General features: G+C 49.1%; 11 protein-coding genes across 11 annotated transcripts; 5 read left to right on the top strand and 6 right to left on the bottom strand.

Annotated features, from left to right (window-relative positions):
• Positions 1–109: 109 nt before the first annotated feature.
• N7500_010832 (putative 2-haloalkanoic acid dehalogenase) lies at positions 110–933 on the top strand (the record flags this gene model as incomplete). Its single annotated transcript, XM_056681970.1, has 2 exons — positions 110–741; positions 807–933. 2 exons carry the CDS (start codon positions 110–112, stop codon positions 931–933), a joined length of 759 nt encoding a protein of 252 aa, XP_056527379.1.
• A 645-nt stretch (positions 934–1,578) lies between these two features.
• On the top strand, positions 1,579–2,508 carry N7500_010833 (type 1 glutamine amidotransferase; the record flags this gene model as incomplete). The annotated part of the gene is made up of 1 exon (XM_056681971.1): positions 1,579–2,508. The coding sequence occupies one exon, from the start codon at positions 1,579–1,581 to the stop codon at positions 2,506–2,508; it is 930 nt and encodes a 309-aa protein (XP_056527380.1).
• A 220-nt stretch (positions 2,509–2,728) lies between these two features.
• On the bottom strand, positions 2,729–3,991 carry N7500_010834 (M20 family metallopeptidase; the record flags this gene model as incomplete). The annotated part of the gene is made up of 1 exon (XM_056681972.1): positions 2,729–3,991. The coding sequence occupies one exon, from the start codon at positions 3,989–3,991 to the stop codon at positions 2,729–2,731; it is 1,263 nt and encodes a 420-aa protein (XP_056527381.1).
• Positions 3,992–4,992: 1,001 nt separating this feature from the next.
• N7500_010835 (uncharacterized protein) lies at positions 4,993–7,656 on the bottom strand (the record flags this gene model as incomplete). Its single annotated transcript, XM_056681973.1, has 4 exons — positions 4,993–6,551; positions 6,650–6,728; positions 6,789–7,023; positions 7,574–7,656. 4 exons carry the CDS (start codon positions 7,654–7,656, stop codon positions 4,993–4,995), a joined length of 1,956 nt encoding a protein of 651 aa, XP_056527382.1.
• Positions 7,657–8,077: 421 nt separating this feature from the next.
• N7500_010836 (uncharacterized protein) lies at positions 8,078–10,689 on the top strand (the record flags this gene model as incomplete). Its single annotated transcript, XM_056681974.1, has 7 exons — positions 8,078–8,195; positions 8,249–8,303; positions 8,351–8,391; positions 8,444–8,636; positions 8,675–9,628; positions 9,685–10,244; positions 10,319–10,689. 7 exons carry the CDS (start codon positions 8,078–8,080, stop codon positions 10,687–10,689), a joined length of 2,292 nt encoding a protein of 763 aa, XP_056527383.1.
• A 133-nt stretch (positions 10,690–10,822) lies between these two features.
• Positions 10,823–11,431, bottom strand: N7500_010837 (Zn(II)2Cys6 transcription factor domain-containing protein; the record flags this gene model as incomplete). The annotated part of the gene is made up of 1 exon (XM_056681975.1): positions 10,823–11,431. The coding sequence occupies one exon, from the start codon at positions 11,429–11,431 to the stop codon at positions 10,823–10,825; it is 609 nt and encodes a 202-aa protein (XP_056527384.1).
• A 912-nt stretch (positions 11,432–12,343) lies between these two features.
• N7500_010838 (uncharacterized protein) lies at positions 12,344–13,948 on the top strand (the record flags this gene model as incomplete). The annotated part of the gene is made up of 1 exon (XM_056681976.1): positions 12,344–13,948. One exon carries the CDS (start codon positions 12,344–12,346, stop codon positions 13,946–13,948), a length of 1,605 nt encoding a protein of 534 aa, XP_056527385.1.
• A 981-nt stretch (positions 13,949–14,929) lies between these two features.
• On the bottom strand, positions 14,930–16,564 carry N7500_010839 (Aldehyde dehydrogenase N-terminal; the record flags this gene model as incomplete). The annotated part of the gene is made up of 3 exons (XM_056681977.1): positions 14,930–15,941; positions 16,003–16,371; positions 16,437–16,564. The coding sequence occupies 3 exons, from the start codon at positions 16,562–16,564 to the stop codon at positions 14,930–14,932; spliced, it is 1,509 nt and encodes a 502-aa protein (XP_056527386.1).
• A 969-nt stretch (positions 16,565–17,533) lies between these two features.
• N7500_010840 (peroxisomal copper amine oxidase) lies at positions 17,534–19,761 on the top strand (the record flags this gene model as incomplete). Its single annotated transcript, XM_056681978.1, has 2 exons — positions 17,534–17,726; positions 17,780–19,761. Coding segments are annotated over 2 exons (2,175 nt in total), but the record flags the coding sequence as incomplete, so codon positions are not given.
• Positions 19,762–20,455: 694 nt separating this feature from the next.
• N7500_010841 (phosphoglycerate dehydrogenase) lies at positions 20,456–21,406 on the bottom strand (the record flags this gene model as incomplete). The annotated part of the gene is made up of 1 exon (XM_056681979.1): positions 20,456–21,406. One exon carries the CDS (start codon positions 21,404–21,406, stop codon positions 20,456–20,458), a length of 951 nt encoding a protein of 316 aa, XP_056527388.1.
• Positions 21,407–22,224: 818 nt separating this feature from the next.
• Positions 22,225–25,068, bottom strand: N7500_010842 (transcription factor domain-containing protein; the record flags this gene model as incomplete). Its single annotated transcript, XM_056681980.1, has 6 exons — positions 22,225–22,930; positions 22,997–24,044; positions 24,099–24,277; positions 24,340–24,790; positions 24,849–24,915; positions 24,970–25,068. The coding sequence occupies 6 exons, from the start codon at positions 25,066–25,068 to the stop codon at positions 22,225–22,227; spliced, it is 2,550 nt and encodes an 849-aa protein (XP_056527389.1).
• Positions 25,069–26,046: the final 978 nt, after the last annotated feature.

Here is a 26,046-nt window from a genome sequence, read left to right on the forward strand (position 1 = left end):
AGCTCATTAAATAAATGGTTGTGAAGAGGTCCAGAGTGACATCCCAGGATCCTTTCAGTCTACCAGTTCAATTTCATTAAATCATTAGCCAAAATCCTGTATGCGCATTATGACTATCTCAAAGAAACACGCCGTTTTTGATGTCGTCGGCACCTGCGTATCGTTCGACGTCTTTCTCGACACAATCGAACAGGTTCTCGGCCCACGATTGCAAGCCCATGCAGTGTCGGCCAAGATATTCGGATTTGCATGGATGCAATCCTCCGAGCTCGAGTCTCTAATGCTCCACATGTCCAAGCGGAGTGTGCCGTACAAGGAAGTTTTCAAGGCGCTCTTTTACCGTGTCTTATACATGTCCGGCATCGAAAACCCGAGATCGTTTGCGACTGACGAGGAAAGAGACATATGCCAGGATGCATACTCAAAGCTGGAACTCCGCCCGGAATGCCATGCCATGATGGAAAAATTAAGGAAGAATGGTTTCACTATCTGGTGCTTAACCACAGGCGACACAGAAAGAGTCGGCGGTTATTTCAGGCGCGCTGGCTTTGAAATGCCCGCTGAAAATCTCGTCAGTTGCCATCAGTTTATGAAACATGATTCTGCATCGGAGTCCCCGCTTGATATGGTCAAACCTTCGATGGGGTCCTACAAGCCCATGCTAGACAAGTTCAATACCGAGGATCAAAAGTGGTTCGTGGCGGCGCATATGTGGGATGTAAGCGCGGCCGTGAAAGCTGGGTAGGTCTTACGGTTGCCCAAAAGGAAATGAAGATATCCTAGCTAACTTGTCTCGAAATGATTAGCTTCCGCGGCGCTTACTGCTCTATCTACGAGAAGGAGTCGTGTATTGAGATCTTTGATACTAAGATGGATGTTATGGCCGATACATTACTCGAAGTAGCCGACAAAATGATCGACGCGACAATTTGAAGGTGAAATTTTGCCTGTACTTTACAAAGATTCAAGAAACGGGGTTGACTTTCCGGATGCTCCATTTACCAAGCACTCGGCAAATATTGATCAACATATGCCCTAGCCTTCTAGGGAGCTTGAGCCTGAACTATATTGTAGAAAGAGGTCTCGTGGTTTGAGGAATTGAATGTCAATATGAATTGGGCGAGAGCTGTTGGTTCCGGAAGCTTTGTAGGGTGAAGCTTGAAATGCTTGAAATTAGGGCCCAGCAAATCTGAGTATCGCAGTTACCCGGTTTATTCTCGGGAAGCCCTATTTCTACCGAAAAGATCTGAATACGTATTCGGTGTAAGACGGTGTGGATAGTAAAAAAAAATAAGCTCATCGAGTGACAAGCTTAGAACGTTAGCTTTTACCTAATTTCTCCGTTGGAGTTGGAGTAGCTTCAGCGTATTTGCGTATTCTGTTGATGCGATCCTTTATTATTACGATCCTAAATTATAATATAAACGCAATTCACAACGCTACCTCTTACCTAACTGGTTTCCAATTCTATCTTGGTCTCGGAGTTAAGATGGGGAAATTATCTTTGGCAGGAGACCCAAGGTTGAAATCTTCACACTCTCCATAATTCCAATATCCCATTAAAACACCCTTTGAAAAATGGTTCATCATATTCATATCGCCGTTTTAGATGTCGATATCCCAGCTCGAAAACTATACGAGGCTCGAGGACTCTGTAGTGCCCACTTCCGAACCATCCTCCGCGAGACTGCCTTACGACTGAACGAGACTCTTTTCTCCGAGAAAGAGCAACTCGAAATCAAGATCACCCCATATGATATCCGAGGAGGCCATTACCCCGAACTATACAAGCTGCGCGGTCATGTAGCCGAGAGCCAAATACTCGTGCAATCCCCAGTGGACGCAGTCTTGATCACCGGAGGGTCGCCTGGCGTATACGAAATGAATCATTCCCCGTGGATGCAAGAACTCGAAAAATTCGTCAAAACAGTTTACAACCAATACCCACAAGTCCGCATCCTTGGCACATGCTTCGGCCATCAACTGATTTCGCACGCTCTCGTGCGCAATGTGGATGACCCGGTCCGCGATGTCTGGGTTGAAAAATGCCCTCTCGGTCGTGAAGTCGGAATTCATACCGTTCGACTGGAAAAGGCATTTGTACAGTCATTCCCTGGTGCACTCGGTGATCTTCCTGAGGGACAGTTGCGTATTCAGATGTTCCATGGCGATCGGGTGATGGCGGTTGAGAAGGGAACTGCTGTTACCCTTACCGACTGCCCGCCGGTTTCGCTGCCCGCGCCGTGGATCAATATTGGAAGTACACCAATCTGCCCTATCCAGGGATTGTACTACCCCGGTAGAGTGCTGTCGGTGCAGGGTCATTATGAAATGGATGTCTTTGGCATGACCAAAATGTGCTTGGAATCTGCGCCGGTCATGGGCTGGAAGGAGTCAAAGTTGGCGTTGTTCTTGCAGCAAGTTGGGAATGAATTTGATGAGGGTCAGGATGATTCCAAAGCATTTGCGTCGGCCGTGGTGTCTTTCTTGGCTGGATTTGAACAATGACATATAGAAGATGAGATATCAATATCAGATCGGGTTTCTGCTTCCGCCACTCACGGGGCGAAGATGATAAAATAAACTTGCAGAATAAGATATACATTATGCGGAAAGGCCATAACCCAGAGGATATGGAATCGAAACTTTTCCCTCGGCGCTTCAAGCATTTCACTATATACAGCGCCAACGTTTCTCAACGGCTAGAGCCCCTCTTGGCTGCCGATGACTATTTTTTCAAAAATGTTAAAGCCGCGATGCATAATGCATCCACTCCAGTTCTCATCGTTGGTTGAATTACTGGAGCAAACAGGGCCGAGTGATTTCCAGGGATCTCATCCATGGGAATTTCTTTTCTTTGGCCCATATCCCAGAGCTGTGGGTCAATTCCTCCAATGAACCAAAAGGAGCAAGGAAGGCCCTGAGAAGTACCCAACGTGGAGAAATCCTCACTAACATTGGTCCTTGGAGTATCGTCATCAAAGTCCTCAAAATGGTCTGCGAAGGACGCCGCCAGTTGGGAAGCCACATGTTTGTCGTTGTCGGTGGGCGGAAACCGCCTCGTCGGTGTGAACACCGGCGGTTTCGGCGATCCACTGGCAACACACTCGGCCTCAACAATGCGCCGGATGGCAGCAATTATTTTCTCCCGAGTCTCCAACTTGACAGTCCGAAAATCAACCCCAATTTCTGCCCGATCGGCAATGATGTTTTCTGTCTGCCCTGCCTGCAGGCTCCCGACCGTCACGACAGCAAGATCGCTCGGATCCACCTCTCTACTCACAATGTCCTGAAGCCTAACAACGACATGTGCAGCAAGGAGCACGGGATCTACGGTCTGATGGGGCATTGACCCATGGCCACCGCGACCGTAAAGAGTGATCTTCAAGCTATCGGCAGCACCCATGATCGTGCCAGGTCGGGAACCAACACTTCCCGCCCGCATTCGCATTACGTGCTGACCAAAAACGTAATCGGGCATGGGAATCTTTGAATAAAGACCATCATCAACCATAGCCTGAGCGCCTCCGCCGCGCTCTTCGTTTGGCTGGAAGAGTACGATCAAAGTCCCGCTCCACGAATTCTGTGTACGGGCCAGAACCTCAGCAGCTGCGAGGAGACATGTAATGTGCATATCATGACCGCACGCATGCATTACTGGTTTTTCATTGCCATCAGCATCAGACATAGTCACCGAGCTCGCGTAGGGGAGGCCGGTGAGTTCCTTGACTGGAAGTGCGTCCATGTCGGCGCGAAGAAGAATTGTCTTTCCGGTGCCATTCTTGAGAACACCTACAAGACCATATCCTCCAATGTTGGTGTGGATTTCATACGCTCCCAGCTGGGACAAATGTGAAGCGATCGTTTCAGATGTGGCCTTTTCTTGAAGCGAGAGCTCGGGGTGCGTATGGAAATGCTTGTAGAGAGTTTCATAAGGGGCCAGATCCACAGCGGCGGTGGTTAATATGTCTGACAAACTCTGTTGGGCCATTTTGTGGATGGGCGATAATGAGTGAGGGAACTGCCGAGGAGAACCGATGCTGATGAGGGGAAGTCGACCTGATGTGCTCCTGGATGGGGCGGAAAGAGGAGGCTGTTCAGTCAATCGCTCAGCCAATCGTTAGGCTCGGGGGCGACCTCCCACAGGTGTGGACACCGGGCGCAATGACCCATTTGACAGTAGAGGCGTAACGGTCGTAGAATCACGAGAATAGAACTGACTTGGCCATAATAATGATCCGCGTGTTAATTCAAGCGCATCAAAACTTGTTGTTTCTATGAGAAAAGAAGGCTAGGGCTCGGGCTCTAATTTTGATTGAACACCGTTCTTGACACCGTTCTTTGACATTCTCCAAGGCTCCTGTTGGAAACACGGCTAGAGCTGTAAAATGCAGACATCGAGCCTAGACGGCCATTATAGCCTCTTCCTCATTGGAAAAGAAACGGTGAAGTCCAGTGACCTTCTTCAATCTAGCCATGTCACAGACATTGACTCGAATAGTAAGTGAAAGGTCAGAATACGATCATAAGATCCCAGTTGAACCCCCAGATGGGCTTTGCCGGGCGCTAGTGTCGGCCGCCTTGGATGCAGTCACCAAGCGCCATCATGTCCCATTACGTCCGTCGCAGTCGCCTATGTACTACAGAAAGGAAACGCACATCCATCCCATGAACCTTTCTTTCACCAACCGGCTTCGCTTATTGGCAACCAACCTTTTTTATAGCTGGGCACTCTTGCTTACTCAGTCTAGTGGGATTCTAACCAGATCTACCCTACAATTCCAGTGTTTGGAATGAGTACTTGACATTTTATACATCTCTCAGCCTAAATGTACGAAAAGGTCTAGACGAAAGCACAGAGGCTACTTCTTCTCTGTTTTCATTTAGATGATTTTCATTAAAGCGGACTAATAAATCCACGATTACTAAAACCAATTAAGTACATCATAAACATCTGACAGATCAACAAAAACGCAGCAAAAAGACAGGATTCTAAAGGAGTGGTGCGAAAGCAGCCCAAAACAGACCCATTAAGCCAAGATGAGAGATATCTCTAGATCGTGCCGCGTTATAGGACGGTGAAACCGAGGAAGCAGTTGCTGAAGCAGTCTGACTTCCGTGACCCGACCTCGATGTACTATCTGAAGCGTTGTCGGATGTGCTTCCATTCCCTGAGCCTACGCCCAGAGTGCTTGACGCAGTGTCAATCGAATCGGGCAAGGATGTTGTGATAAGCGAGCCAGATACCGAAGTAGTCATAATCGACCCACCCACTGAGCTTTTCATCAGTGAGTTCGACGTTGAGGTTTGAACAACAGATTCAGCGGAAGAAGTTGTCACAATGAAACCAGACGCCGAAGTTGGCACAACTGAGCGGGAAGTTGGCGTGGTGATAGAAGTGACAGACGGAGTTATCTCTGCCGAATCAGACGTTTCATTTGTCTCAGTGATAGCAGTGCTCTTTTCAGTATATTGAGTGCTCTTTTCAGTATATTGAGTGCTCTTTTCAGTATATTGAGTGCTCTTTTCAGTAGATTGAGTGCTCTTTTCAGTAGATTGAGTGCTCTTTTCAGTAGATTGAGTGCTCTTTTCAGCAGATTGAGTGCTCTCTTCGGTAGATTGGGTGCTCTTCTCAGTAGACTGGGTGCTCTTCTCAGGAGAACGGGTGCTCTTGGGCTCGGTAATTGTGGGCCCAGTGCTCGTCTCTTCTGCGCTGGTAGCCTTGGTGCGAGTAGCTTGGGTTTTTGTTATTGTGGCTGCTGTCGTTGCTTCGGTGCTTGTAGTAGTGGTTTCATCGGTCTGGGTGCTTGTCGCCGTAGTTTTCGTTTCAGTGGCAGTGGCACTTTCATGTGTTGTGGAAGTGACCTTATCGGAGCAATAATTCAGCCACTGAGCAAATGATGGCATCATTTTGGATGTATATACATCAGAGCCAGATTCGCGGTTGTGGGTGATGCACTCCTTACAAATAGCCACATTTTCCATGAATGCCGAGTCACTCTTGCAAATCCCAGGTGTCTTTCCGAGCAATTCTGGCTCTCGTGCAGCAAGATTACAATCATTGTAACATACATAGGGGATATCTGAAATGTCAATTCGTTTTGCTTTTTGGGCAACATCAAAGTCCCATGAGGACATGTAGCGTTTACTATTGGCTGCAACCGAATCTTCCAAGGGATGGAAGATGGAGTAATCGAGACCAAAGTCTTCCGGATTGAGATTGTAATAATTGTTCGAGACATTGTACTGCCAAGATGGATGGAGGTCCACAGGTGGAGCCACAATGCAGTCTGAGGGGATGCAGACATATCCGGGGTCAGGAAGACCTGCTTCTACGTTGCATCCCGAGCGATCGCCTACATGACTTGGCTTGCAAAGATACCCGGGTGCGCAGCCCCAGGTATAGTCATCTGGCAACGCGGCAGAAGGCGTGTAGGATGGGTTGCTGACAAGACTAGAGCACACAGAGATAGATAGCGTGGTAGTACTGCCAGAGCTCTGCGTAGAGGTGGTAGTACTCAATGGAGGGACTGTTTTGGTCGGTGGTAAATCTACTAGTGTTAGCTGTTGCAATAACAATCAATTTTATGCGTGGCAATGTACCTGGGATAGTGACGGTGCTGACGCTTGAAGTGGTCCTAGTCGTCACCGTAATAGTTGCTAGAGTCGTCGTTCCTAGTGAAGTGGTAGGTGATGTCGTTGATGTGGATGGGGATTGGGATGTAGTTCTAGCCGTGGTTGTAGATGTGGTTGTAGATGTGGTTGTAGATGTGGTTGTAGATGTAGACGTTGATGTAGGCGTTGATGTAGGCGTTGATGTAGACGTCGATGTAGGCGTTGATGTAGACGTCGATGTAGGCGTTGATGTGGGCGTTGATGTGGGCGTTGATGTTGATGTTGATGTGGATGTGGATGTGGATGTAGATGTTGATGTTGATGTTGATGTAGGCGTTGATGTTGATGTAGGCGTTGATGTGGTTGTAGGGGCTGGTGTGGTCGTACGAGTTGATGTGGTCGTAGGGACTGATGTGGTTGTAGTTGTAGATGTTGATGTCGAGTCATCGGTGCATGTACAGGATGTAATAGTTTCAGTCGTGTAATCCGTGATGGTTTCTGTGTAATCATAGTCGGGCAGTACTATAGCCGCACTCGCAGTAGGAGCTACCAGTCCAATACCACCATTGGCAAGGACATCCAGAGTAGGAGCATTTTGACAACCACCAACAGTCTTGGTCGTAGCTTCGACAATGGTGATTGTAGTGGCACCTGGAGAGATATCTCCAGTCTGCGTAGAAGTGTGGGTGACAGTTTCAGCGGTGCATGACTCGCCATCACCGAGCCAAAGGGTAACTCCCACTCTTATTGTAGCAGGCAATCCACCTTCTAGTTCTAGCACTGAAGGAGATCTGTTGATTAAACTGCTGTGACTTGATGCCACCAAAGCGACGAGAGTCAGCGACAAATAAACGAGCGTATTCATCTTCGCGTATCTGTAGAAGTTGAGGAGATATCCAGCAAAATAAACTAGCCCGACAAATAAAATAGAAGGAATTGGCAGATATCCCATACATACGCACGGCCCTCCCGAATGAAAGAAAGCCCAACATTACGAGGCTCAAAATCTCCGCGGTCACCTCCGGGCAGCTCAGACGGCATAGCCCCCGACCATGATTGATAAGGAAATGATATTCTCTCATTATGCCTCGAGCGCAGGCGGGGGCCAGCAAAAATACATACCCCTGCGGTTGATGGGTTGCATCTCCCGTAGCTGCGTCCTGGCAATGCATCAACACAGTCACGGTCATGATCAGGCCGTCCGGGCCGGAAGCTAAGTATGCTCACTGCATTTTCCCATCTTTTGATTCGTCTTTTTTCGTCTTTTTTTTTTTCCCAGGTCGTATTCAGAGTGGGGTAATTGACAACAAAGAAGATCCAGAGGTCCAAAGACAACAAAGCCGCATCACAAGTTCCCGCCCCTGCCTTTTCGCATTGGGGTAGTTGTCAGATGAAAATCCGGACTTTTCTGCAATTTACAAGTTGTGAAGTGATGCTCCCAACCATCTAATCAATTGAAAAAATGCGGTTCCTTTTGGGGACGGTGCTGCTGCTGGGCATGGTAGACTGGGCAGTGGCCGTGTGTAGTAAACGTCCGACTCAGGTCAACGTTTCGATGTGCAATTGGCAAGGCCTACGTGGTAGGCACTCGGTTGCTTTTTTTCAGATAGGTTATTTTGATTGACACTGGTAGCGAATATCCTGCGCGATACAATCTACCTCGACGGCGGGCAGCTATGGTATCAATGGTATGAGGTTTCCTATGGTCACTTATGACCTTTACTGACAATTCCAGGGATTATGATGACGGTTGCACTTTGCCAATGCCAGATGATAGTAGGCACAATTAAATGAATCTTGATGTTTGTGCATAGCTAACGAGCAGCAGATGTGAAATCCACCATTCATTACCTCAACCTTACCACTTCTTTCAACACTACATCGGATTTCATGCACATCCTCAACAATGTGTCGGTCCTTGATGGTGCTACTAGTGTAGCGCCAAACTATGTTGATGGCATGATGCTTGCCAATGACAACGAGTTTTATCTCTATGGGTTGCTGTCCCTCGTCTCTCACTCGTCTAACAACTCACTGACCCTGCGGCTCTATATAACAGAGGCATGCTCCCTAATAGCGGGATCTCCGGCCGTCCAGCGGCTAATCAAGTCCTGTCGTACGCCGCGCACCAGTATGGTCCTCATAGAAATTTGTGGGCGCCGGGCTGGAAACAAGAAGAACTCTCTACTAACGTCACACGGTATATTACCAATGGAGCTGGTGCATCTGCGCCCAGCGAGAAGCTAGGTTTTTATTTCAGCGGGATGCGTGCACCAAACTGGAGCGACTTTACTGTAAACCAGCTTCAATCCAACCAGCCGGCCGACACACTAATCACCGTGGACATGTCGGTGTTGCAAGATGCAAAGTGGACAAACGAGACACTACCGAGCTATATCCCTCCTCGTTCCAGAGCGGAATTGGTCTGGGTGCCTGTATCCGACTCTGGAGTTTTGGTAGCCATTGGCGGAGTGATTGAACCCATTCAGTTTTACCGGAATGCGGATGCAAATTCATCTCGAACGGCAGAGAGCAAGAAGATTAGTCCGACCTTTATGGAGACAGTCTCGGTCTTCGATGTCAAGAGTAAGACCTGGTATCTCCAGAAAACAAAGGGTGATATACCACCACAACTGACGGAGTTCTGCTCTGTGCTTGCAAGTGCTGCAGATGGGTCATCTCACAATATCTACATCTATGGGGGGTATGACGGTCTTAAAATTGACACCAATCCGTCAGACGACGTGTATATATTGTCTCTACCCTCCTTCGAGTGGTTCAAGGCATACAACGGTACAAACACACACAGTCGCAGCGGCCACCGATGCATCAAAGTATATCCTGATCAAATGCTGGCGGTCGGAGGTCACCATGTTGATACGGGTCATTGCCTGGAGGGTGGTGTCGTTGTCAATTTCAATCTCAACACACTGAAATTTGAGGATGGATATGATCCCAGGAATTGGAGTAAGTATAAAGTGCCAGATCTCGTCACGAAGCATATAGGGGGCAAGTGAGTATAAACTCAGCAGTGAGGAAAGCGAGCCGTCATGGCTGACAGCCTATTAGCACCGATGGAGGTGCCACCGCCGCCGCCCCATCGTCATGGACCAACAGCTCCCTAGCGGCAGTCTTTGGCAAAAAGTATGGCAAGCCTATCAAGACATACTGGCCATACAATAGCACAAGCAGCAATAACAATACCAGCACCAGTGGCGCCGTGAACGATCACAACGGGCGCAGTGGTTTCCCCAGCTGGGCTGGTGGAGTAATCGGCGCGGTCTTGGGCCTACTCATCATTGCGGTCCTTGCAGGGCTTTTTTTTCTTCGCCGACGTCACCGTCAACGCAAGACTGCAGAAGCTGAATCAGAGGCCACAGAGGCTAAAAGCAGGAACAGTCAGCCGGGATGGATGTACGCGAGCGGCCCAGCGTCTCCTGGACCCGGCCCAGTATCTGAATCCACAGGTATGGAGACCACGGAGACTGGGCAGACGATGCAGACCACGCCAACTCAGCGATCAACACAGCCATCGATGACGCAGGCTTCAACTGTACCAGATTCCATCGTCTCGCCCGCAACCCCTGGCACGGTCGAATCTGGAGGAGGTGCACTATATGAGATGCATGGTATGTCGATGACTTGCTTGATTTATTCCTGATAAGCGATATAGCGTGCAGTACTCATCCTGATGTCCATCCAGATTCATCGCCCGTCGAGCTCCCCACACCATTCAACGCCTCGTCCTTCGCTCATGGTGTGCCTTCTAAACCTGACACCAGCACTGATTCAAGGCGAGGCTCCCAGTCTCCCGTTTCACCACGAACTTCTAGTCAGGCGGACTCGGAGTACTACTATCCAACAGGACATAACCGGCGCCCATCTTCACTGTCAATGGCGTCGCCATTGTCGATTGATAACGTGATGAGCGGCCGATCGTCGCATTTTTATGAATCTTTTGATAGCTTGGATACCCGAGGAGCAGGTCATCGATCTGAAGCATCCCAGATGGCCGATAATTTGGAAAGCAAGGGGCGGAAAGGGGGGAGCGCGACGATTCGTGAGGATGAATAGGACATATATATACAACGATCTTAATGTGGTAATATCATTCTTGTATGTGAATCATAACCTTTTTGTGTCATAAATTCATAACAACGCGAGTCATTCGCAGGGCTAAAATACAAAAATCCAAAATAAATCACTGTCACGCCAATATGCTCCGTCGAGCTGCATGCTGGGCATATTGATCCGTCATATTTGGATCCCGACCATACACACCACTCGCAGCCAAAGTGGCTAGTGATACAGGTATCTCAAAATGCTTGTTAATGGCCGAACTCAGAGGAGAATCCGGCTCCCAGGATGAGTTGAGTATATTGACTGTTGCTCGCTCGGCAACGAATTGAGGTTCTCGATCTAGAAGAATATGTGAGCTTGGTACCATCGGAACCATTGAAGACGTTGATGAACTGGTGATACCTTGGATTGGAGGTTGAGAGACTAGAACAGGCTGACCATTCTGATCCCCCAAAGGAGATTTGTCCCCCTTGTCTCGCATATCCCATCTTCGCTTCGACCGTGGGGGTATAGATTCTTTCACGGGCTTCTCGGCACCCGAGAACTTCCCTCGGGAGGCGATACCAGCCCCCCAGCGCAATCGGATCTCATAGCCCTCACAAGTGAGTCCCTTGGAGCTGCATTTTTTACAGCCTGGGCGTAACTCGTCGCACTGGATCCTCCTTTTTTTGCAGGTCCAGCATCCCTTGAAAGAGCGATGACGGTGAGAGTCCTTTTGCTTCTCGGCTGGAGGCATATTGAGAAAGCTGAACACAAACAGTAAGGTCAGAAGGGCCCCAGGAACTCCTAGACCTCACTCATATATACTCGTGCGCGTGTTGGTGCTATGTTGATCCTCGGGCTGTGATTGGCCGAACAAAGATCTCAGTGAGCGAAATAATGCTTTGTGACCTCCTATAGGGAGTGCTTCCCCAGTTCTTGACAAAGACATATTTTTCACTAATTACCGCAAATTCCAAACCCGTTCTCATGTATATATGTCATGGAAGATGCCACCAGTTTATAGATTTGGGAGTGTTTACGTTTTAGGCAGGTCCATGCAGGAAAACAAGCTTGTCTTCAACTTCTCCACTGGCAACTCTGACAATCCTAACAATTCTCAAGCGAAAAATCAATTCCAAGAGGTGCGACCGTGATGTCTAACCCCTGAAATCTGTGTGTCATAGAATGAAATTCCCACCGAAATTGCTCATATCCAGTTCTCCGGATATCTGATCATCGACATTGCATATATCCCGCATCTACCTTCCACAGAGGGAATCTTCAGTACTCATGTGGGGTACAAAAAAAAACTGGAACTCTACACAGACCTCCCCGATAAAATGGCTGGGGGTTTTAGATCTACCATGTGGGCCACGCTCGGTGAATCTCCAGGAATGCCCCTCTCTATGGCCACTGAGCCCGACGCCGATGGGGTTCCCCGGGAAAAAGACAAAAACCCCAGGTTTTGTGAATGGGGATACGGGACATTCAGTTCCTACAAGTGCTCCAGCGACCCCATTCATGATCTAGTACATTGCCGTTAGAGCATACAAACTAGAAGTGCTTTGTTTTCACAGCATCATTTACGTTGGGAATGACCCTCAAGTGAACAATTCAAACCCCTCCTCCGTCCTCATTCCTACCCATCCAAACCCTCTCTCTTGCGATGGACGTGGAAACTGAAACAACCCTCAAACCAACCGACCAAAGCACACAAGATGCCAACGACCTCGCCGAACTCGGCCACGAGCAAACACTTGCCCGCAAGTTCAACATCTGGAGCATGCTAGCGTTAGCATTCTGCGTGCTAGGAACATGGTCTACCTTTGCCCAGGATCTTGCCGATGGTCTGATCAACGGCGGCCCCGTCTCTATCCTGTGGGGACTGTCTCTTGTTACATTTTGCAACACCTGTGTCGCCCTCTCGCTGGGTGAGATCTGCAGCAGCATGCCTACTGCCCTCGGACAGGCATATTGGATCTACCGTCTCTGGGACTCACGCTTTGGACGCTTCCTATCCTATATGTGTGCTTGGATCAATGTTTTTGGGTGGTGGACACTGGCCGCCTCCCAGGTGGCGTTTATGACCAATTTCCTTCTCGGTATGAAGGTTATGTTTAGTCCATCTTGGACTGGTGCGTCAAAAGGGTGGCTTGAGTTTGTGGTTTATATTGCATGTGTGTTTGCCCTCACACTGATTAATGTGATGGGGTGTCGGAAGGACAAGTTCCTGCCATGGCTGAACAATTTTGTCGGAGTCTGGTTCTTTGGATTATTCTTCGTTTTTTGCCTTGCCCTGTTGATTTCAGTGGGAACCAAAGAAGGCCTTTTCTATCAGCCTGCCTCTTTCGCATTTGGAAAATGGATCAACCAAACCGGCTGGCCCGATGGCGTTGTCTGGTTCATCGGTCTAGTCCAGGCTGCATATGGACTGACTGCCTTTGATGCCGTTATTCACCTGGTAGAGGAGATTCCGGCACCTCGCAAAAATGCCCCGAAGGTGATTTATCTTTCTGTGATCTCCGGAGCGGTCAGCGGTTTCATCTTGATGATGGTCTGCCTCTTTTGTATTCAAAAGGTGGACACAGTGGTGGACTCGCCTAGCGGCCTACCGTTCATGGAACTCGTCCAAGAAACGGTGGGTCAGACGGGCGGTGCAGTATTGATTGCCCTGTTTATCACGAATGGCCTTGGGCAGGGAATCAGCATCGTGACCACGGCATCCCGCCTCACCTGGGGCTTTGCCCGTGATGGTGGACTCCCCTTTAGCACCTACCTATCGGAGGTGAGTCCTTACTGGAAGGCCCCCGTTAGGGCGCTCTGGTTCCAGGGCGGAATCATAGCACTCGTCGGGGTTTTATTCCTGTTCGCAGAGACCGTGTTAAACGCAATCCTCAGCGTCAGCACCATCGCTTTGACCATCTCATATGGGCTGCCCATCATGACCCTACTCCTAATGGGCCGCAATAAACTCCCACATGGTGGCCAGTTCAACCTTGGGAGACTGGGTGCACCGGTAAACTGGGTCTCCCTTGTGTATTGCTGTGTGACCACCGTTTTCTTTTTCTTCCCTAGTACACCCAACCCCTCAGGTGGTGATATGAATTACGCTATCGGCGTGTTTGGCGTCATGCTTGTTATCGCTGTATCTTTCTGGTTCGTCCAGGGCAGTCGCACCTATCTCAACACCGAGGACTCTATTCCTCATGTTATTCAAGCCCACGCGGTTGCGAATGATCCGCTGCCTGGGCCAAAGAAGGAAGGTCTATGAGAGGTTACTTGGATGATGTTGACCAAAAGTTTCATCCAATATTGCACTTTTTCTCGAATTTGTGCTTTGCTTGGTGAAATCGGATTTGTTAACGGGATGTCTCGACGAACAGCCTACATGTATACATAATATTCCTCGAGCATTCTACTCAAATTCGTTATAGAATGGGTTCTCAATGGGCCCTCTAGAGTTTCGAAGGGATCTCTTCAGCTACGTTAAACTGCATTGTGGTCGGGAAAGGGCAAGATCTAGGTTCTTGGAGGGGATTTATCTAGAAGAGAGCAAAATGCGAGGAGGGAATCACCTTTGGATCATCTATAGATTTCCAAATATCAATGATTTATATCAATCGCCTCATGACCCGGTAACTACTATGGGGTCGCCTAGATTAAATGCCTCCTCTCTCAAGCCAAATCCAATCTCCTTCAAATATATATTTTTTTTCAGTGTCTCCAGTGCATACTGGTAGCTACTGATATTATGATATTGCCAGCCACCTGACAACCTGACAGCCGAAAAAATCCGACAGGTTTGAAAGTGAAGTCGCAAATGCGACCAATAACCATCATGATCTACTAGTAGGAGCTCATCAGCAATTATTACTCACCTGACAACCTGACAATCTCGTAGAAACCTAACACCTTTGAATCCTCCCTAGTCAAGTAGTTTGATTGCTCAGAATTCGGTTCCTCAAACTGGCACTGGATAGACTTGCCGATTGACTCTCCATAACCAGTGAAGCTTAATATCCATCTCTAGCGACGAAAAAGTGAGGCCCTTTCGAACCTCACTGAGAGATTGTTGCCAATGCCAGTAAACATACAATTCGGGAGAAAGAACAGAGCCTAAATCCAGTGAAATCAGATCAGATTGGAAGTTGGTTGCGGTAATGGGTAATATTTGTCATACATTAAGGGTTCAATTTTGCTATGTACAATACGCTCTTCCTTTTGCAAAGCGTCGTTCAAGCCATGGTTGCTTTCATAGCTTAGACTTCATGTTCACATGGATAGCCTTGATATTCGAGTAAGCAGCAAGACCAGCTTCTCCAAGCTCACGTCCAATACCGGATTGCTTCACGCCACCGAACGGAATACGCCAATCGCTATCATTGCTAGAATTGATCCAGACCATACCAGCCTCAATTTTCTTAGCCACGCGATGTGCCCGAGTCAGGTTGGTCGTGAACAGCGCACTTCCAAGACCATAAGTTGAGTCGTTGGCCATCTCAATAGCGTCGTTCTCCTCGCTGAATCGGGCAATTACCACGAAAGGACCAAAAACCTCCTCTTGGTAGATACGCATCTTGGGCGTAACATCAGTGAAAATAGTAGGCTCAACGAAGAAGCCCTTACCATCACCAACACCAGTAAAGGGCTTACCACCAGCAATCAGAGTGGCCTTCTCAGACTTACCGACATCAATGTAGGACATGATACGGTCATACTGAGCCTGTGTCACCTGCGGGCCTTGGAAGGTTGACTCCTCAAACGGATCGCCGACCTTGGAAACGTTCTTTACTTGGGCCTTGAAAGCCTCCAAGAAGCGGTCATAGATCTCGTCCTGTACCAAAATGCGGGATGTCGCTGTGCAGATCTGACCCTGGTTATACATGATACCGATATGGGCCCATTCAACCGCCTGCTCGAGATCCGCATCATTGAAGACAATCAGCGGGCTTTTACCACCCGTCTCCAAGGTGATGTTTTTCAGGTTCACGCTGGCCATCTTCATAATTTGTTTAGCTGTCGCCGTGCTACCCGTGAAGGCAATCTTGTCCACATCCATGTGTGAGGCGAGTGCAGCTCCAGCGACGGCGCCATGCCCGTTCACGATGTTCACCACACCGGGAGGGAAGCCTGCTTCCACGATCAGGTTCGCAAGGAAGAGGATTGATAGGGGGGTTTGCTCCGCTGGCTTTAGAACGACTGTATTTCCGCAGGCGAGGGCTGGCCCCAGCTTCCAGGCGGCCATGGCAAGGGGGAAGTTCCATCTTTGGTGTCGCTGTTAGCAATTGGCTTCGCGATGTTTGATTCTAGGCCTGCAGGACTTACGGGATGATTTGCCCGCATACACCAACGGGTTCCCGCACGGTGTAAGCAAACTTATCCGTCGTTGTATCAATGACCTGACCAAAAACCTTGTCGGCGTATCCTCCATAGTAACGGATTGTCTCAGCGGTCTCGGTAAGGTCGTCATTGAAAGAAACGGAATACGGTTTTCCATTGTCGATTGTTTCGATGGTGGCAAGCGTGGCGCGGTTGTCCTCGATGAGCTGAGCCAGGCGGTTCATCAGTTTGCTGCGGTCAAGACCGGGTAGGTCGCGCCAACAAGGGTTATTCAAAGCTGCGCGAGCTGCCTTGACGGCCTTGTCGACATCTTGGGCGGAAGCTGCGTGGATTGATGTGATCTCCTTCGCCGTTCTATTTGACCACCAGTTAGTGATGCCGTTATTGCATAGAATCTTTCAATTCAATCTCTCACGTACGTGGGATTGATGCTGGCGATCTTCTCCCCAGTTGAACACTTGACCCATTGGTTGTTGATGAACAATCCGGTGGGTTGAGTCCAAGTATGGCCGTTAGGAGCTGTGAGTTGAACAGACAAGTCGGCCATGGCTGTAGTCTTCTGTGTTTCGTATTGTGAATAACTTTCGGTAGAAGAAGATAGTAAAGATAGATGAGGTGAATATGTAACTAGCTCTTAAACCCAAGCTTAGCTATGTAAATTCCGATAAGTGATTCGGCTGGACATGCCATTCTAGGCACCATATCGGGTGCATGGTCCAGGGGGCCCACACGATAGAGATCCTCCGGACTTTTGAAGCTAAACCGGGGGTGGATGTGGATTGACGTGGATTTGACTTGGGACGGGCGTTGACATGAAGAGCTAACCCCAAATAGGCAAGTACATGCACTGACTGTCGCATCCTCCGTGTCAATCGTATCTTTGATAAGTGACTTATCTGTTAACAAATGTCATCTAAATTTTTAGCATTTTGCTACTCAGTGAAGGCGGAAGGTCTGTGATGGCCCGTAGACAACCCAACCCTGGAGCTTGCAGAAGGTCAAGCTTACATAACTTCCATGCGACGGAACCTTCTAGGGGTTCCAGGGCTGGGAAATAAGCTTGATTTAACGCCTTGGCACCATCCCTGCCCAGCCGCATCCTCCCGATTAGTCTATCAGATCAGATATTGTCTAATTGGGGTCTTGTCTAGCGTCGCACGGTCTCCCCTGTAAGACTTGCCTTATTAGGCCAACAGCTAGTAGATGACTGTGGCCAACACATCTTTCCGAGCCGTTACAATGTGATTGGCTAGAAGACCTTAATGGCAAACACTTTACGCAAAAGATATTATGCCATAGAATCCGAGTCTCAGAAGAATTCATTTCAATCACACATGTTCTCCAAACTCTACCCCAAATTAAGCAATGGCAAGAGAACCCACACCCGGGTCCATTCGCTTTGTCTGAAATCCGTATATTGCACAACAGAGAGATCCCGACTACCCGACTGGGAAGGTACATGCGGGGAGATTCGATCAGATATTCAAAGTTATAGGCTATATAATGCCCATCGCAGCGGTGGAATGGAGCTTCTAGTTTGTTACAAGTCTACAACTCCCTCACTCCCCTTGATACCCCCTTGCACATCTTCATCATGGCGTCTGCCCCTGATACCGAGTCAATTCCTGGCTATACGATCTTCCGTGAAGGAGATTATGAGAGTGTTGCCGCTGCTGCTATGCTGCCGCAAGCCACCCCGCACCCGTTAGGTACGAAATACCTCTACATTAGCTCCGACAGCGTTGCTAACTCCGAATTACAGATCAACTTTCTATTAAGGAAATTCCCGAGGCAGCAAAGATCATCCGGGACTACGCCAACCCTAAGTCCCTCAAGTTCAACTGCCTCACACTTCGCGAGCCTCGCAAAGCAGAATACCGGGCATTCCGTGCTGGTGCCGTCCCAGCCCCTGCCCGTCGTGCTTTCGCCATTGTTATTGTGCGCGAAACCAACAAGATCGCGGAGGTGGTGGCCAATCTCGCCACCGGCAAAGTTGAGGAATGGAAGGACGTTCACAACGTTATGCCTACCCTAACCCTAGAGGATCTCGATGTGATGGAACGTGTTGCCCGCAAGGACGCCCGCGTCATCCGTGCCTGTGAGGACATCGGTATCACTGACATGAGCAAGGTGTTCTTTGACGCATGGGCTATCGGCATCGATGAACGCTGGGGGTACGACCACCGCCTCCAGCAGGGTCTGGCTTACTATCGTAACTCGGCGTTCGATAACCAATACGCCCACCCTCTGGATTTCAGTGTTGTTGCCGACACTGACACGGAAGAGGTTCTCAGCGTTGATATTCGCTACGTCAACGGCGAGCGGACCGCTGCTCCTCTCAAGGAGCACAACTACCTCCCCGAATTCATTGGCGACAAGTACAAACACGATCGACTCAAGCCCATCGACATCACCCAGCCTGAAGGTGTCTCCTTCAAGGTCCGCGGCAACGAACTGACCTGGGCCAACTTCAAGATGCACATTGGTTTCAACTACCGCGAAGGTATTGTTATTTCTGACGTGCGTACCCATGACATGTACGAGGATCGTGAGCGGACACTCTTCAACCGTATCTCCGTCGTTGAAATGGTTGTTCCCTACGGCTGCCCCGAAAAGCCCCACCACAAGAAGCACGCTTTCGATGTTGGCGAGTACGGTACTGGTCTGATGACCAACTCCTTGAAGTTGGGTTGTGATTGCAAGGGCGCCATTCACTACATGGATGGTGTAATGTCTACTTCCAAGGGTGAGGCCGCCGTAGTCAAGAACGCTATCTGCATTCACGAGGAAGACAACGGCCTCCTCTACAAACACACCGATTTCCGTGACGGCACAGTAATCTCTGCCCGTGACCGCAAGCTTATTGTCTCCCAAATTATCACCGCCGCCAACTACGAATATGGCTTCTACCACACCTTCACTCTAGACGGCACCTACAAGCTGGAGGTAAAGCTTACCGGTATGCTGAACACCTACTGCATGCACCCAACCGAAACTGCCGCTCCCTTCGGCACAGAAGTCGCTCCCTCCATCACCGCCCACAACCACCAGCACATCTTCTCTCTCCGTATCGATCCTGAAATCGATGGTCAAAACAACTCCGTCGTCCAAAACGACGCCATCGCCGCTGAAGCCCCCGTCGGCTCCCCAGAGAACCCCTACGGTAACGGCTTCTATAGCAAGAAAACTCCCCTCCGCACATCCCTCGAGGGCGCTGCAGACTATTGCTACGAGACCAACCGATCATGGGACATCATCAACCCAAACCGCATGAACACCATCGCGAAAAAGCCCGTCGCCTTTAAGATTCTCAACAACAACTGCCCCCCTCTGCTCGCCAAGCCCGGAAGCACTGTCTGGAAGCGCGCCGCCTTTGCCCGCAAGCCCCTCTGGGTTACTCCGTACAAGGACTACGAACTCTTCCCAGCTGGTGACTACGTCTGTCAATCTGACGGCTCTGAGGGACACCCATATAACTCGACCATTGCCGACTGGGCGCAACGCAATGAGAACATTGAGAACACCGATATAGTTTGCTACTTGCAGTTCGGTCTGACCCATTTCCCTCGTACTGAGGATTTCCCTGTTATGCCTGCTGAGCCGGTGAGCATTATGCTGCGTGCGTCCAACTTCTTTGAGAAGAATCCTGGTCTCTGGGTCCCACCTTCGGCTATTTGTGTCGATACCCAGTCGAAGAATGCCTTCCCTTCTTCCTGTTGTGCTCCCAGTAAATCGCGGATGTGAGGGATGACGAAGCGATGACATTGATTTATGATATGGTGTTTGGAGCTGGGTGGCATTTGAGTTTCCTTTGCTGTACATAGTAAATTGTACACTATTTCTTTTCTTTTATCAAATACATTGTGGTTATATTGTCTTCTATTGGGTCCTAGCTTTTCCCTCGGAACTTTCCATTTATTTTCATCTCTGCGTGTTTTTCCAAGATCTTCTTTTCATTAATGCAAGAACCTGCTGACAGCTTAAGGCTGGCCATTTTTTTTGCAATTGCCGTTGAGTATCATGAGCTCTGTCTATATTGAGCCCTTTCTCACTTCATCCATCCTCCAGCCCTATCTCCTGGCCACTACACACGGGAATCGGCTGGGGAAAGTTTCATCCAAACTGTTTCCATGTAGTATCATCATTGAAGACAAATCTTACATGTTCATTCTGGGTCTCCTGATTGTATCATACGGAGCTTAGATGGAGAATGAGTAGAACGTGGAGAATGGTCTGGACGGGAGTAATCCATAGTCAAAATAATTTTTGATCAATCTTAAAGCACTCCAGAAAGACTCTTATGCTAACAAAACACAAAGAAAATGTTCTAAAAGGCTTGAAAACCTACCTTCCATTTATGGCATCTGATCTTCACTTCATCTATGGATATGTACTCATGAAATCTATGAAACAAAAAACCTCCAAAGCCACCTCCAGATCAAGCTTGAATAATATTCTTCAACTCCTGCCCAGCAAGAATTCGTCTGAGGTTATACGCAATAAGCGCCTCAGCCTCACGCGGGCGTCCACCAGCAGCATGAGGCGAAAGGATCAGATTAGGCGCGGCATAAAGCTTTGACTCTTTTGGCAGCGGCTCAGCGGAGAAAACATCCAACGCGGCTCCACCAATGCTACCCTTTTCGAGCGCCTCAAGCAGCGCATCCTCATCAACAGAAGTTCCCCGGCCAACATTAACAACCCAAGCGTGTTTTGGCAGCAACGCTAAGCGCTGGGCATTAAGCGCACCATTGGTGCTCGCGGATCCAGGCAAAATCATAACAAGCGCATCAGTCTTGGGGAGGATATCTTGCAAGCGATCCTCCGCAACAACCTCGAAACCATTACGCACGCCCGTACTCCGTGCAACACCGGTGACATTAGCCCCCAGCGCAGTCAGCACGGGTGCAAGACACTTGGCAATGTTTCCGAATCCCCATATAGTAATGTTAGCACCCTTGAGGGTACGGAAAGTGCCAGGGGCACGATCAGGCTGGGCGCCGCCGAGGTGGCCGGGCCACTCGCCACGAGACTGGTAATCACGCATTTCGTAAAAGCGGCGGGAAGCGTTGAGTAGCAAGCCGAGTGTGTGCTCGGCGACAGTTTCATCGTGCAAGCCGGAACCGGTTGTGATAGAGACACGGGAGGCATCAAAGCCCGCAGCGAGGACATCATTTGGACCGGCTGCTAGCGACTGGATCCAGCGGAGATTCTTCATGCGAGAGGCTGCGTCACGGAGGTTTGAGGCTTTGTTGCTCCATGTTACAAGGAATTCGGCGTCAATTAGGGATTCGGGGATTGGTTGTGTGACATCGTAGGGATGCAATTCGACGGAGAAGCCTTCCAGGGACTTTGTGTCGATGTGGAGGGAAGTTGGGTAGAGGAGTTTCATTTTGGGGGTTTGCAGGTGATTTGTTAGAGTCTTAAGACGTTGGTTGGGTGACATCAAGAGGGAATGGTCAAGCTTCTTAAGCTGGGGGGTGTGACAAATCTGTTGCAACGCGGGGGTCCCGCGGTCTCGGCGGAGCTCCGCCGAAACCGGGGTAACTCCGGGAAGAAGGCACAGATGCCGACTAATGTCAGGTGACTTGGTCGGACCGGTCAGGAGAACTTTGGACCGACAAGGAGCTAGATGAGATTGTTGAAAATTAGTAACAGTGTAATTCTGTCTAGCTCTGAGAATACCATTGTATGAGAACTTCATTATAGACTTAAATATAGATATTGAATGTGTTAAAAGTGTACGAGTAGTTTATCAAGGAGTGAAGAGCCAAAACCACCTCAAAAGGCATTTGTACGCTAGCCATATTTGATTAACACGTGATATCGGACATGCATTCCCATGAGGGCAGGCGACTTGCCGTGACATTTAGAAGATTTGGTGATTTTGTTGGGACCGACTCTCATTAATCTGATCGTAGGTTTGTTGTGGGCTTGTCCACATATTGTTTGTTGACCACGCGTAGGTCAACCAGTGTTCATTTGTGTAGTTCATACACTAGGCCTACGTTATATGTATTCTGGTCTGGGTATTTGATGTACCCAGACACCAGCACCCACGTGATAAATAAAACCAATTCGCACAATGGGTATCAGTCGATTCGGCCACAGCCTAGGAAGAAAAAAAAAGAAAAAAGCTATGCAGCGAAGAAGATACACCAAACCAGAAAATATACGGGGGAATCATAATCCCCAATACCAATTTTGCCCCTATGGAGCACCATCCTTCTCCAGAGGAATTTCGGTACCGCTTTCAACGGCACCGGTGCCCGTCAAAAAGAAATCAAGCTCACTTGGCCCGCCCTGCGAGTTCTCATTTTCAGCGAGCTGTTCTAGCAAACTCAGGAAAGGGTCCTTTTCAGATGTGCCCTCGCTGCCAGCTGTGGTGTGGGTGCCGCTAGTTTGGGACTGGGCACCTGGGGTCAGGGCCGACTGCACCATTCCGTTTAGATTGGCATGAGCGGAGTCGAAGGGGAAGGTTGCATATTGCGGGTTTGGCGGCGGTGTCGGTGCTATGTTCAGACTGCCATCGGTGAGAAAAGCTGGCGGGGAAAGGCCGAAGGCAGAGGGAGAGAAGCCCGGGATGGAAAGGTGGGGGTTTTCTGATGTGCTGGGAGCGGGTAGGTCTGTCCCGGCTGGAAGAGAAAAGATGGAGGTCAGGGATGGTGATTGGTGTTGATTGCTTGGCATTGAGTGGAATTGAAGGGTGGGCGAGAGGGAGGTCGGGTGCACGAGTTTCTGGGACCGAGAATGGGAATGGGAGTGGAGACGGTCGATATCTGAGCCCTGGGTGGATGTTATTGGTGTCGATGGCCCAGGCCGTGTAGTTGAGAAATAAGACGAGGAATTCTGATACGAGGCTGCGGCGAGTGGTCGCTGGTAGTAGTGATCTTGACGATCGACGAAGCTCGCATTACTGTTTCCAATTAGTGATCCTATATGATACGTATATGAAAGATGGGATTGGCAGGCGGCCACCTACCTTGGAGCCAGATCATCCCCCGCATCTATGAGCCGAACATGTGATCCATCCAAGCTTAGACCGGGGTATCGATCGAGGAAGTCTTCGAGATGGAAGACTGGGGAGAAACGCATCGGGCTACTGGCAAGATTGCGCACCAATTCGGAGTGACACGTATAGATAGTCTGAAGCAGCTCGCGTTGATGCTGCACGCCAGTCCAAATATTGCGTAACCAAGCAAGCTGGTGCATCTCGCGAGTCAGGAATTCAGCACTGGAAGAGAAAACTTCTCCTTCGCGGCCCTTATAATGCACACCGTGAACATGCACGGTGCCGGCTGTACACACACAGTACCCGACAAAAGCAGGCCACTCAATCAGCGGAGAATTACGGCCCAGTTCAACGAGTTCTGCGATGGCATTAGAGTGCGAAAAGCACAAGTTTGTGGCTTCAATTTGCCAGGACTGGTGCTGCCCCGTCCCTCGGAGCTCTACCAAGTCAATGGGTAGGAATGGGCGGTAGATCAAACAGTGCACTAAATGGTAGATCAACTTGCTCAGCAAAAGGGTAGTGCTCTCGGGGTGACCGAACAATGCGTCAATGGATGCAAATACGTCCTGCGTACCGGCCGCCCAGATATCTAATTCTTGTCGGATCTTAGATAGATTAGAAAGCGCATGCCATGGGAAATGGGAGTCGCCTTTAACTCCACCAGCCGCAAGGTACTTATTAGTGACACCAAGAATACGCGTGATATCGATCAGTAAAGAAGCAGCACTTGGTGATTTGCGTCTGGAGTCGGCGGAATATTGAATGTTCGGGCCGACGTGGAAGAGTTCTCCCTCCATGTTCAGACCAGCTGCATGTGGTGACCAAGACGGTAGGCGCAGGACAACTGAATGATCATTAATCAGACATGGACGCCGGGATCCACAGTTAATGAATCTGTCCATCAAGTAAACAGACCAGAATAGCCGGCGCCTCATTTCCCGCTCAGCGGGCGCGACGTTGACCTTAGAGGAAGCCTCTCGGTAATAGTCCAGAGCGACGATCATGGCCACGCAATTTGCTGATCATCGTTAGTGGGGTTCGTTCAAGCTTAGAAGATCGTGTCCAGGCATACAGAATGTCATATAAGCTTTCTTTCCCAACCCGTAGGCGTAGAAAGCTTGCGAAAGTAACAATAGAGTCTGCAGTCCTTCTACTGTAGGATTGTCTACTTCAATCATGCGTCGTGCCTGTAGCGCCGCATCGAGTCCAGTACGTAGTGCTTGCTCCACCTGACCAGGCGAGGTTGTGTATCTGAGATTCGTCAGTCAAACACTTAAAGCATGTGACGGGACTTGGAAGCTTGGCAGGTTTACCTCGCTGTCATTGCTGAGATAGCCATGGCCAAACACAGAGGCAATTGATTCAGCTGATGACGCTGTCGTGTTGTAGTCTCGTCTAATATATGAAATGGCTTACCATGCAATCGCTCAAAGTAAATATCGAGGATTGCATCTGATAAGGGTCCATTATTTGTCGGAGAGGGTTGCTGCAGAAGACTTGCTGGGTGGCCGGTCGGCCTGGGGAAGGGATCCACATGCGAGAGAGAAGTTGATAGAGTAGACCTGTCACTCGGAGAGTAAAGACTGAATGAGGTGTCGATAGTATTGCGACGGGTGGGAAAGCTCGGGGGATCGTCCGGGGTATCGGGGGAAGTGGGCGAGATAGGGTTCTTTTCGTCATGAAGTCGTTTCTCCAATCCATCGACCCGCTTGAGAAGAGCTTCTAGCACATCGGTCTTGGGGCCCCGTTTTTTAGGGACGGCATCTTGAACATAACGAGGTCAACAGAGGAATCATGTGATGTGAGGACATGATTGACTTACCATAAAGACATGGGCACTGGAAAACCTTACATGCCTCACAGCTCGGTCGCAAGCGATTACATTTGATCTATGACAAGTTAAAGACAGCCAATTGCAGAAAAGAAAAGAAAAGTCGACGGACCTTGCGCTTGCGACAGGATTTGCAGTTCATGGTTTCGCGCGGCTCGACCGTCGCACGGCGGGGCGTGAGACGGTCGATGCTGACCTGAGGGCGAGACATGGCACATCTACATGGAAGAGAGAGATAAGAAGAAGAAAGAAAATGGCCTCGGCCAAGGAGAAGTCAAGGACATTGCTGTGGCGCTTAGGGTTAAGAAAAGGCCTATACCAGGCGGAGAGAAAGAAATGCGGAGAAGTGATGTGCCGCCGGAATTCCCTAGTTTGGGGCTGACATCGGGGGAAATATTTTATATTAGAGGGCATTTTCATATTAATCTATTTAGGCTATTTCTTGTTAGCATTGTTCTAAACATGTAATCTGCTGATTTTGTTTACTTCTCACATCAGAACTCAATCCGATTCCCCCTTTAATTCCCTTGAATTTGAGTGGAATTTCCTGTTACAGATCCTTAGGGCTCCGATGCCAACATCCGAACGGTGATTTAGCTACGGAGTACCCCATAATTGGTCTAATGACAGAGAATTGCAGTAGCTTAATGTATGTAACCAATGAATAGCTGTCTTCTCCATCATCCCATCATGGGGTTCTCGGTCACCGCTTGGACCTCTATCAAGTCTCCTCAATTTACCCGAAATCTCTCCTGCAGAACTATGTTGTATTGGTATTTCGACATTTATGTCTATGACTTGACTGGCCCATGCTATACTGCACATGTGATCATCCATTACAGCTGCTGTTTTCGATACGGAATAGCCATTCTGGTCTTCTTTTAACTTTCTGCATAGTAGTGCTTTTGTTATTTCCCCAAACCATATGTTCTCTCTCCATGTCTAGGATGCCAAGTCCTCCAATCATCTTGGTGGACTTGGCACGATTAATATGGACTTTGTACTCCGTAGGATATATGTCTACGTCCTACTTTGTACCCCTAATTTATGTATAAAAAAAAAAAGCAAAATAACATATCCTGCCCAGACGAAGCCTTCCCCGTCCTAATAAAGTTCTTCATATCCCTCGCTGTCCCATCCACACTCTCCAATCCCTCAACAACACCACCGCGATCATTAACCACTTAAA

This window comes from Penicillium coprophilum, assembly GCF_028826855.1.
Source record: "Penicillium coprophilum strain IBT 35676 chromosome Unknown utg000007l_segment0_segment0, whole genome shotgun sequence".
In the NCBI taxonomy this organism is placed as follows: Eukaryota; Fungi; Ascomycota; class Eurotiomycetes; order Eurotiales; family Aspergillaceae; genus Penicillium; species Penicillium coprophilum.